The 12,597-nt window shown below is 41.1% G+C and overlaps 1 protein-coding gene and 2 non-coding genes across 3 annotated transcripts; 2 read left to right on the top strand and 1 right to left on the bottom strand.

The window, feature by feature from the left end:
* The first annotated feature begins 2,437 nt into the window (after positions 1-2,437).
* Positions 2,438-2,509, top strand: trnat-cgu (transfer RNA threonine (anticodon CGU)). The gene has a single exon. It is a non-coding gene; the product is annotated as a tRNA-Thr (tRNA).
* Positions 2,510-2,832: 323 nt separating this feature from the next.
* Positions 2,833-6,790, bottom strand: LOC109644648 (gamma-glutamyl hydrolase-like). Its single transcript, XM_069531502.1, has 9 exons — positions 6,554-6,790; positions 5,984-6,098; positions 5,250-5,300; positions 5,002-5,086; positions 4,727-4,865; positions 4,271-4,377; positions 3,639-3,729; positions 3,263-3,400; positions 2,833-3,088 (listed from the first exon to the last, which is right to left on the bottom strand). Exons 1-9 carry the CDS (start codon positions 6,645-6,647, stop codon positions 2,967-2,969), a joined length of 942 nt encoding a protein of 313 aa, XP_069387603.1. The 5' UTR covers positions 6,648-6,790; the 3' UTR covers positions 2,833-2,966.
* Positions 6,791-9,737: 2,947 nt separating this feature from the next.
* trnat-cgu (transfer RNA threonine (anticodon CGU)) lies at positions 9,738-9,809 on the top strand. Its single transcript has one exon. It is a non-coding gene; the product is annotated as a tRNA-Thr (tRNA).
* Positions 9,810-12,597: the final 2,788 nt, after the last annotated feature.

Genomic DNA, 12,597 nt, shown 5'->3' with positions numbered 1-12,597 from the left:
ATTTTACAGAATAATAGATAGATAGATATATAGATAGATATATAGATAGATAGATAGATAGATAGATAGATAGATAGATAGATAGATAGATAGATAGATAGATAGATAGATAGATAAATAGATAGATTGACGGATGGATTAATGATCTCAAGTCTCACCAACTGAACTACTACAAATCTGTCACTGTGAAGAAGTATTTGCTAATGGACACAAGAAATTAAGGCAGAGTACTGAAGCCAAATATAAATACATACTTTAAGATAAATATCATAAGATGTTACAAGAACAAACTATTTGTGCTTTATTGTTTCCTCGAGGGAAAAAGTTGCACAGAAACAAAGAACATGCATCTCTTCTTTGTGTTTTCTGTTATTTTGCTCACATCTGTATTTTTGTAAACTTCAACTCTTCTCCTGACGCACACGGTCAACTTTAAAGCTCTTTGCTTCTTTAACTTTACTTGCTGTAAAACTACATACTGTGTGTGTACTTGTACTTATACCTTTGTGAGGACCAATTCAAGTATAGACCTCACAGAGTGAGGACATTTGGGAAAATGAGGACATTTTGGCCGGTCCTCACTTTTCAATGGACTTGGTTAAGACTTGGTTTTAGGGTTAGAACTAAGTTTAGATGAGGGTCAGACTGTCTGAAAGTCTGTAAGAAAAAGTAATTACTCTTCAACATCTATCAGCTCAAACAAGATCTACTTAGTGACACTCTCTATTGGTCTGAAGTAAACACAAGCAGGAGAATGTGTAAACAAGCTGACCTGAAACCAGAAAACATGCAAATCTGCCAAGAGTGTTTCAGCGACTCACACGCAGTTACGACGTAGCTTTGATGCAGAAGTAGAATTTAGTGACATCTAGTGTTTTGAAATTTCATGTTGCAGCTGAGCACCCCTCACCTCACCCTCTCCTTCCAAACATGAAAAAGAACCTGTGGCAGCTTCAGGTGTCATAAAAACTCAAAAGGTGTTTAGTTTGTTCAGTCTGGACCAATGTAAAAAACATGGCGGCCTCCGTAGAGAAGACCCCCTCGATGTAAATCTAAAGTATTTAAATATAAAGGGTCTTTTCTGGGGTAAAGAAAACTACAATTCATATAATGTAGATGTAATGAACAAGTGAAAACATCATGAGGATTATTTTACATTAAATTTCTGCCAATAGATCCTTTCACCTAAATCTTACACACTGGACCTTTAAGATAGAAGTACAAACGTGTGTGTGTGTGTGTTTAGTACTGCAGTATTCACAGTCCAGTCTGTCCTCTGGTTTGATTTGTCCTCAGTGTAACATCTGGTCACTGGACAGTGACAGAACAGAGAGAGAGAGAGAGAGAGAGAGTGTTTGAAGTGGTGTAGAGTGAATACTTTAAGGTGAATGTGTTCACACAGTTTGATGAAGTCAGCAGTTTGCAATGCAGGAAGCTTCACTGACTTCAGTCACACTGTATTGTGTGTTTGTGTGTGTGTGTGGGGGGGGGGGGGGGGGGACTTTACACTGTACCTCAAGTGACTGGGTCATAACTCAGGTTGTGTATTTTGCAAATGTGTTTGTGTGTGTGCAACAATGAAAATCCCCTCAGTGGCAATAAGGGTACAAAACCTTATCCCACCTAATGAAGCTGGATGGTTTGACATTTTTATTGATGATGTCCTCCAGCAAAATCACTGATAAAAATACGTGTTTATTATTCATCATTTTCAACTTTTAGTGTTGGTGCTTTGTTTGTCTTAAGGAAATCGGATTAACAAAATCAAATGAGCTCAGTTTTAAATAAACATGCATGCACACGCTCTTAGAGTTCTTCATTTCATCCACACAGCAGGGGATCCTTGGATGGATTCAATGTGTGCTCGTGGGGGTGGGGGGTTGGTGATGCTTCTAACATGCATCAGGGTGGTGTAAACATGATCACGTGATCACCTGGCAGCTCCACCCGGAGGTCATGTCTGATAATGGCTTTACTTTAATTCCTCTCTTTGATTTTCCCACTCCTGTGATCACCTTCAGCTGATCTAATGTGTCACACCTGAGTCTGTTGGAAGTTTCCTTGTCAACGATTAAGAGGAAACCTCAGAAAACAGAAAGGTGATAAAAACATATGAACAGGAAGTGGAAGAGTTCTGAAACAAAGTTCTATGGACTGAAGAAACTAAACTCAACCTCTGTCAGAGCGATGGAAAAAGAAAACTGTGACGGGAAAGACTACAGCTCATGACCCGAAGCCAACACCTCATCTGTCAAACATGGACGTGGTTTCTGCATGAAGAAAACAAACATGTTCCAATTGTTGAACGATTCATCTATAGAATCATTGATTTCACCTTTTGGATCAAAGCCAAAATGAAACTTCAAAGCCAAATCCCATGTTCCCCTAAATACTTGTGATTGGATATGAGTTAACCCTTTTCAGTGTCCATGTATGGGGCGTGGTGGCCAAGTGGTAAGGCGTTGGTCTCGTAAACCAAAGATCATGGGTTCAATCCCCATCCATGCCTTTCACTGAGCGTTAATGTAGTTTCCTTTCAACTCTGTAGTCACCTGGTATCAACACATTCATTGTGTGATCTGATCTCAAGTGGACAGCTCCAAGTACAGGAGTGAACACTGTGTTTTAAGAGTGGTATCTATGCATCAAGTTAATATTTTTTTAAATATCCGTCAACAAAGCAGTACAAAACACTTCATGGATTCAAAACAAAATTGAATGAGTTCTTCCCTGATCCCTTCAGTTTTTGCATAATCCTGCTAACTAACAAACAAGCGTAGATGAAAATAAAATCTGTTAGCAGAGGTCATATTGTGAGATAATGTAACAGCATTAACATGATATGTGTGGCAGTTTATTGATGATCTTAATATACAGCAAATCATCTCAAGTTGGTCATTGTTGATGTTTCGTTTGAAGTTTTACTCTCAGTGACTTCATCAGGTTGAAGATGTTCCTCACGTCCATCAATCAATGAAATAGCGCTGAACGAAGATGTTTTTCATGCCCATGAAGCGGGGACAGAAGTTGTAGATGAGCGCTCTCTCTTCCTCCTCCAGACTTGGGAAACGGTGGTTGCTCTTCCTGGCTGTAAGGGGAAAAGGAAAGGAAGTGAACAAAAGACAGAAAAGGTAGAATATAGTGATTTATTTGATTGATAAACGATTAAGTCTGAGACTAAATTTGAGAATGTGTGGCTGAAGAAGAAATTATTCCAGTGATGCCATCGAGATCTGGATATATTGTGGATCTCACACGTTACCTTCAGAGACGAAGAAGCTGGCAGAGTAGAAGGCGACTCTTATTGCAGAGCTGGAGTGAATCATCCCCGGCTTTTCGATCCACTCAAAGGGGGTTTTCTCCGGATGCCACTGAAGTGCATAAAATGGGTACCGGTAGGCTGGAAACAACCAGAGACACTGTCAGCAGACAGACTTGCTCATACACTGAAACATTACAGTCAGTATTTGTAGAGAATAATGAAAATGTGATCGCTGCCCTCGTCAGTTAATCTGTTTCATCATTTCTACATCATCATTAAACATCATAATCAAAATGTTGAAATTATTGTGCTATTGTTGATTCATTGTTCAGCAAACACTCAACACACAAGTTGAGTGTCCCCCAAGGAAAGGTACCTTCCATAGTGGAGATGAATTCTGTGTTCCCATCGTGGTTAGTGGACAGGACCTTGTAAAACTTCTTCAGCCTGGCATTTTCGCTGTAGTTCTGAAATTCACAGATTTAATATTGATATCGTTTTCGTGGCACTTTGCTCCTTTTGCATGAATGAATAGAGATACGTTTAAACACTCTGAATTTGTTTTTAGCAGGAACATACAGTGTCGTATGGGTGGTGGGCGTCAATGATTAGAACTCGAGGTTAAAAGACGATTGAACCTGATAACTGATTAGTGGTGACCAAAATAATGTTTATTCATTGTGGAGATGCTACTTTGATTCCATGTCAAACATCAAACAGTGGCATGGTGGCCAAGTGGAAAGGTATTGGTCTGGTACATCAAAGATCACGGGTTTCATCCTTTAAAAAGTCTTTGTTGTGTAAACTGCCATGCACAAATACATCCACACTTCTCTCAGGAATTGATCTTGTGAAATTCTCATGATGCATTAACCTTTTGTAGGTTACTAGAGGAATACTTTACCCCGATACCACAACTACAAAACGTTGAGATTAACCCTGTCAGGCTCTATTTAAAAGAATAAAGAGACAAAAGTGGAAAACAGATTAAGGAGCAGTAGGAAATACCTTGGTGGAAAGACTCCACTGGTGGAAGTGGGGAGAGATGCTTTCCTCGGCCAGAGACCTCAGCACATCTTTGGGGAAACTCTTAAACAGACGGCTGGAATAGGCCTCTGCAGGACGGACACAGATTTGTGGTGAGGCAGGAGGAGCTGTTACATATTTGACTTTAACATGATTGAAGCTGGACATTATGACTGGAGTCAGTGAGTGACAGACCAGGTTCCTTAAACTTTATATCATCACTCGTAGAGTTTAATGCCACAACTGTAGCTGCAGAAAACTTAGTAGAACTTAAAATTAAACTTTCATATTGATTACACCACTAAGTGTGATGGTGTGTCTCATTTGCATTTGATCCGCCCACATCATACAACACTAAACACCATTCAGCAACGGCCTATGACAGTTACAGGTGGATAAAGTGAGGAGGCTAACAGTGCAGAGGACAGTGGACATTACGTCGTGTGAGGTTGAGAGGCAGAGCCACAGCCTGGGTGTCAGTGAGTGTGAGCAGGTCTTCCCCCGCTGTCAAGACACTCATCAGCTGAAAGCCCATGCAAGATCCCCAGATGGGGAAATAGTCCGAGGCATCGTTGGCCTGCAGAGGAGGGAGGAGAGAGAAGGTGAAGGAAGCAGATTCTAGATATAAAGATATAAAGCTGAAGACAATGTTAATCTAATCGGTGTGAGATGTCACTTCATCTTGAGTCAACTCAGTTATACGAGTGTTTTACCCTCAGAGCCAAGTTGTAAAAAATCCTGGCGGTTCGACTGTGCAGCGACGTCTCCAGATGCAAAATTCCTCCTGGCAGCACCAACCTGCAGGGAGACCGTGCTCCATGTTAAACACTGAGATGAAGCCTGAATCCTCTGAAACACTTCACATGTGTACACATATGATTCAAGAAGATTTCACATCAGACATAACAATTAGGAGCATCTACACTCTTGACATACGCAGAGTAAACAATGTTTAACTCACCCGTTTATTGAGTTGAATATCTTGGTATATTCTTCTTCTGTGAGATTTACTCTGATGGATAGAAAAACAAATCAAGGCCAAAAAACCAATTAACCATCAATCAAAGACGATTTGAATCATAATGAATGAATCTGGATTCAAAGCAGCAGCTGTGAGAACGTTTCTGATTTCAACATGTAGAGGAAACTCAGGGATCATCACTGTTTGCTGTTGTAATACAAACTCAACATTATTCCAACTGCAGGGAAATACATTTTTACAGCATATATATTCTCCGTCCACATCACACAGCACCACCGTGACTGACAGGTCTGTGAGCCAGAGGCAAATCAGAATCCGACTTGTAAACAAGGTCGGATGTTTAACTCTTTAAATATTTGTCAAGAGGAATTTCTAGATAAACATGTCAGGGAGTGAGGTTATGTAAAATGTACATTAGTTGTAAGAACCAACACTTGTAACTTGCAGTAGTACTTAAATAAAACCATGTGCTTGTAATAAAAAACACAATATGAGGATATCTGGCTAACTTCAGGTTTAACATCAGATTTTTCAGTTCTACGAAACCATTTAACTTATTTCTGAAGTAAACCCCCATTGATGCTAATGCTGAATCAATAACCAGCTCAAAATACTTCACTCCTCTTCTTTGGCAGAAGAAACAGTCAGACATCACTGTAACCTTTTTTTTTTATTTGTATCACATGTTCATAATTTGTTCATAGTTGTTCTACCTGACAGGTACGACTCTGGCCCCGGCTAACTCCAGGAACTTCACATAGGAAGCAGCGATGTAAGATGAGCCCAGAGTTTCATAAGTGTATTTAGTGGTTTCCTGTGCCAACACACCTACAGAGGACAGGAGACAGTTAACGCACATACACAAATATCCCATGGATCTATACATAGAGAAGTTGTGTATCACAAGAATTGTGATGGTGCATCAAGATCGTGATTGTGATTAATGTTTCTTCACTCAATCAGCGTCTTGTGCCCAGAAACAAACATTGTGACTCAGACTGAGGTGTTAGAAGTGTTGTTGGTGTCATGTGTTTGTGTTTGTGTAGTTCCTGGGGACAGTGTGTAACATCAAAGCCGAGAGCAAATGTTCAAAGACACATGTGTCGCTCTGTTATTTAGTGGATTCCTTCCACATTTTCAAACTAAAGTCTATTATTTGAAAGACTTGATGAAACCTCCATGGGACCCAAAATGATATAATGTGCATTGACTATGGTAATAAATCAAATTATGACATAATAGTAAGATAGTAACACACACACACGCATGAAGCCGAGTCTTACCGATGATGGGTCGGCTGTTGAGCGGCTGGTTCATCACTCCGCACCAGAGAGAAGCGGCCACAGCCGCGAGCAGAGCTGCAGCCAGACGACACATGTCTGACCAGGAGGAGGAGGATCTGAGCGTCTATAGAGAGAATGAAGTCAGAGTGAAGATGCTTCCTGATGATGGTGCTGTGACTCTCCTCTTTCTCTTCTGTTGTGTCTTCACCTCCCTACAGACCTCTGCTTAGTAACGTGAGGAACTCCTCTCTACAGATATACACCAGCAGGAGCCTCCTCCTCCTTCTCCTCCTCCTCCTCTATGTGTCACTCACATCCTGTCTCCTCCTCCTTCTAAGATACAGCTCAGGTAACACAGCTCCTCATGGAAAAAGTAATTTTACAGAATAATAGATAGATAGATATATCGATCGATAGATAGATAGATAGATTGACGGATGGATTAATGATCTCAAGTCTCACCACCTGAACTACTACAAATCTGTCACTGTGAAGAAGTATTTGCTAATGGACACAAGTAATTAAGGCAGAGTACTGAAGCCAAATATAAATACATATTTAAAGATACATATCATAAGATGTTACAAGAACAAACTACTTGTGCTTTATTGTTTCCTCGAGGGAAAAAGTTGCACAGAAACAAAGAACATGCATCTCTTCTTTGTGTTTTCTGTTATTTTGCTCACATCTGTATTTTTGTTAACTTCAACTCTTCTCCTGACGCACACGGTCAACTTTAAAGCTCTTTGCTTCTTTAACTTTACTTGCTGTAAAACAACATACTGTGTGTGTACTTGTACTTATACCTTTGTGAGGACCAATTCAAGTATAGACCCCACAGAGTGAGGACATTTGGGAAAATGAGGACATTTTGGCCGGTCCTCACTTTTCAATGGACTTGGTTAAGACTTGGTTGTAGAGTTAGAACTGAGTTTAGATGAGGGTCAGACTGTCTGAAAGTCTGTAAGAAAAAGTAATTACTCTTCAACATCTATCAGCTCAAACAAGATCTGCTTAGTGACACTCTCTATTGGTCTGAAGTAAACAGAGAAGCAGGAGAATGTGTAAACAAGCTGACCTGAAACCAGAAGACATGCAACACTGCCAAGAGTGTTTCAGCGACTCACACGCAGTTACGACGTAGCTTTGATGCAGAAGTAGAATTTAGTGACATCTAGTGTTTCGAAATTTCATGTTGCAGCTGAGCACCCCTCACCTCACCCTCTCCTTCCAAACATGAAAAAGAACCTGTGGCAGCTTCAGGTGTCATAAAAACTCAAAAGGTGTTTAGTTTGTTCAGTCTGGACTAATGTAAAAAACATGGCGGCCTCCGTAGAGAAGACCCCCTCGATGTAAATATAAAGTATTTAAATATAAAGGGTCTTTTCTGGGGTAAAGAAAACTACAATTCATATAATGTAGATGTAATGAACAAGTGAAAACATCATGAGGATTATTTTACATTAAATTTCTGCCAATAGATCCTTTCACCTAAATCTTACACACTGGACCTTTAAGATAGAAGTACAAACATGTGTGTGTGTGTGTTTAGTACTGCAGTATTCACAGTCCAGTCTGTCCTCTGGTTTGATTTGTCCTCAGTGTAACATCTGGTCACTGGACAGTGACGGAACAGGGAGAGAGAGAGAGAGAGAGAGAGTGTTTGAAGTGGTGTAGAGTGAATACTGTAAGGTGAATGTGTTCTTTTTTTTTGTGTGTGTTCATTTGATGAAGTCAGCAGTTTGTAATGCAGGAAGCTTCACTGACTTCAGTCACAGTGTATTGCGGGGGGGGGGGGGGGGGGGGGGACTTTACACTGCACCTCAAGTGACTGAGCACAAGGGGTCACACTCTTCCCAGTTTCATGTTCTGTGTGAGGGGGTTTCCAGCCTCTGCTCTTACATCACATTACATATAATTCAGCTTTTATCCAGAGCGACTTACAATAGCTGCATTCAACCATGAGGGTTCGAACCCATGGTGCAGTGTTTTTTTCTGTTCCGCCTCAGGTTAACCACTCCTCCGTCATACACACTTCCAGTTTCAGCAGCCTCCAATTATTCATCTAATTTTGTGCAGGTTTTTTCTGATCTTTAGTTGGGGGCTAAAGTAAGACCTGCTGCCCCTCCCCCATTGATCTTCACCCGGCTCCAGGCTGGTTAGAATTGTTGTTGGGGATCGTATTTTGAACTATTACAGGAAAAGCCTACTTAACTATCTAATGTTGCTGCTGTGCTGCTTCCCTCCCTCCCAGAGTCTTACTGGGTTGTGGGTGAGGTTGTGTTTGTGTGTGTGCAACAATGAAAATCCCCTCAGGGGCAATAAGAGTACAAAACCTTATCCCACCTAATGAAGCTGGATGGTTTGACGTTTTTATTGATGATGTCCTCCAGCAAAATCACTGATAAAAATACGTGTTTATTATTCATCATTTTTAACTTTTAGTGTTGGTGCTTTGTTTGTCTTAAGGAAATCGGATTAACAAAATCAAATGAGCTCAGTTTTAAATAAACATGCATGCACACGCTCTTAGAGTTCTTCATTTCACAGTTTTTGTTTTCAAACCTCTTTCTTTCTGTGTCTCTATTAAGCTGCTTTCAGACATGCACTGGACTCCACAGTTCCTGAGCTAATACATCAGGGTGATGTCAACATGATCACATGATCACCCGGCAGCTTCACGCGGAGGTCATGTCTGAAAATGGCTTTACTCTACTTCCTGTCTTTGTCTGATTCTCCTGCTCCTGTGATCGCCTTCCCCTGATCTAATGTGTCACACCTGAGTCTGTTATCTCTGCCTCATTCTCTGTGTACAGCCTCACTTCATCCCTTCAGCCTCGTGGATTTACTGCTGAGTTTGACTTTTGGATCTCCTGTCTTCTTTCAGCCGCCGTCAGAGATTTGTAACTAAGCCTTCGCTGCAGCGTCTGCAGTCAAAATCAAAAACTCCTTTATATTTTCACGTCAAGTCGAGAGTCTTCTCCTGGAAGTTTCCTTGTCAACGATTAAGAGGAAACTTGATGAACATAACCTCAGATGATTCACCACAAACCTCAGAAACAGAAAGGTGATAAAAACATATGAACAGGAAGTGGTAGAGTTCTGAAACAAAGTTCTATGGACTGAAGAAACTGAACTCAACCTCTGTCAGAGTGATGGAAAAAGGAAACTGCATGGAGTATGGGGCGTGGTGGCCAAGTGGTAAGGCGTTGGTCTCGTAAACCAAAGATCATGGGTTCAATCCCCATCCATGCCTTTCATTGAGCATTAATGTGGTTTCCTTTCAACTCCATAGTCACCTGGTATCAACACATTCATTTTGTGATCTGATCTCAAGTGGACAGCTCCAAGTACAGGAGTGAACACTGTGTTGTAAGAGTGGTATTTATGCATCAAGTTTATATTTTTTTTAAATATCCGTCAACAAAGCAGTACAAAACACTTCTTTGATTCAAAACAAAATTGAATGAGTTCTTCCTTGATCCCTTCAGTTTTTGCATAATCCTGCTAACTAACAAACAAGCGTAGATGAAAATAAAATCTGTTAGCAGAGGTCATATTGTGAGATAATGTAACAGCATTAACATGATATGTGTGGCAGTTTATTGATGATCTTAATATACAGCATCTGTCAGAGCGATGGAAAGAGGAAACTGTGATGGGAAAGACTAGAGCTCATGACCCGAAGCCAACACCTCATCTGTCAAACATGGAGGTGGTTCTGCAGTGAAGCTGGTGTTTACTGATGGTTCCACTCCTGATAGGAAGAAACAGGGTGAATGCAGGGATGTGCAGGAGCTTTACGAGAGCTCGGATTGTCCAGATCAAAGTCCATAGTGCCACTCAACAAAAAGTGTCAACCAGAAATATGAGGGAAAAAAACAGCAGAACGTTATATATCATAATGGTAATAAAATAAAACAGGAAAGTCTTCAGCATTGTTTAGTTTTCCTCCTGGAAGAAGAAAGCAGAACCACCTCGGACGACCTGTGAGGTTCTTAGCTCAGGCTCTAACCATTCATACGTTCATTTAATCCATGCTGCTATTTTGGACTCAGCTATTTCACAGACAACGAGGCCAGAGTAAAGTTCTGGAACTGGAGTGGTATGATCCACTTTCCTGGTATTAGCCAGGACCTGAGCAGCAGCGTTTTGAATCAGCACAAACTGAGCAGCGTAAGCAAATCAGATTAAAGCTGAGACTTGGCACATGCAGTAGCATCAGTTATTCTATGTCAGATTTAATGTCCTGAAGCTCAGAGCCTGAAGAAAACTGTCCAAATATCTGATCCGCACTGTCTACGAACAGACTGCTCAGAATGTACTCGGAATACTTTTAGGATGTGTAGAATATATGGGATTGTGTGTATTCAAATATTCTCATCCTTTGCCTCAGGGCAGTTCTATTTGCTCTGGTGTGACGGTCTTAATTGTGCTATCGCTAAAACGAGGGAGAATATCCAGTTCCACCCTCTCCTCTGTGATTTCACACTGACGTTCTGTGAAGCTCCACACAGCCGGAATTAGAGAACGTGTGGTGGATAAAAGTGACAGAGGTTGTTTTGCTGGGCTCTGTTCTGCTGTGGAACGTTAATGGGAAGGAAAGAAATCAGTGGGTTTGTTTTGACTCCAGACTCAGCAGCTCTGCAGGTCACAGAACCAAACACTGGAAATAAAGATGGACGACGCCTTTCAACTTCTGCCCTCTGAACAAAAATGTGTCTGAAATACTCTGGATACAGGCGCTGCCATCTTTCACTTTTATATCATTTGGACCCAGAGTCTGTGCAGTAGTGACCGTGGAGCCATGTATCAGGGATCCACCGATGCTCGACCAATAGTTCAAAACAATGTTATAGTATTTTTACATCAAAATCTGTTTTTACTCGTCCCCATGTTTGAAACTAAAAGACTCCTCCAGTCACATCATTTTTGTCTTTATCTTTTAATTTCCTCATCGTGACAATATTTATTTTGAATCTACTTTGGTAGGTACATTTAACAGATGTAGTCAAAAGTGTAGGTGAGAAGTGTTTAGGTGCGTTCAACTTATCGCTGACTTAACGTGATGCATGCTGGTCCTAACACAATGCATGATCGTTCAAAATTTTTGTCCGACTTCATCCACCGCTCCAAAACGTCACCGGGTCACGTGATGTTCAAACATGGCGGGGGCGAGCCGGCTGGGGTCAGACAGATGTTCTCCTCCAGCTGCAGCACCTTGTGGCCGCCTCTGTGACGACACAAGTCTGCTCTGATTGGCTGAAGGCTTCACAGTCATGTTTCTTATATTGTTATTCTATATAGGTAATATCCTGTAGGTCTTTCTCTTTGTTTTCTCTTTCGTTTTGATTACGTTATTCATGTTACTGGCCTATTATCACTTTATATTCACTTTACACTGTTCATGTTCAGCTGAAGTGGTCTGTCAGTTTTGTTGTTCATTATTCTTCCTGCATTAACTCAAGGATTTCCAAAACGTCTGTTTCATTTGTCACGAAAAAAGCAAACGCTGTGAGATCAGCCATTAACTCCACCCCTGCAGCTCCTGGTAGATTAAGTCAGACAGACCCATCTCGAACGCACCTTCTGACAGCAGCGAGTGGTCATGACTCAGGGCCGCGACGCTATTGGCCATAAATACCAATCAGTATCAATAACAATCAAAGCTTTGACTTTTTACTGGACACAAGTAAATATGCACAATCAAATATGGCCCCAGTGATTGTTTAATGGGGTCTTGGATGACAGAAGCTTTACAGTAACTACCTGTCAGTCAGTCTGGTGAGCAAGAATGTCTGTCAACCAATTCTGACACAAGAGATGTCAGCGTGTCAGATAATAAAGAGTTGAAAGTGACAAGTCCAGTGCAGAGAACCCACTCAACGCCGGTCCGATGAAGCAGTGGGTCTTTACTTAGTGTCCCCACCAACCTGCACATCAAAGTGTGTATTGATTTAATTCTACTTTCAGAGGCAACACAGGGAATTCGTCTCGGTGACACTTTGGTGGGAACGCTGACAACTCAATTATCAAAACAAGCT

This window comes from Paralichthys olivaceus, chromosome 2 (assembly GCF_024713975.1).
Source record: "Paralichthys olivaceus isolate ysfri-2021 chromosome 2, ASM2471397v2, whole genome shotgun sequence".
NCBI lineage: Eukaryota > Metazoa > Chordata > Actinopteri > Pleuronectiformes > Paralichthyidae > Paralichthys > Paralichthys olivaceus.
The sequence above is the reverse complement of the archived record's forward strand: the minus strand, read 5'-3'. Positions and strand labels throughout refer to the sequence as shown.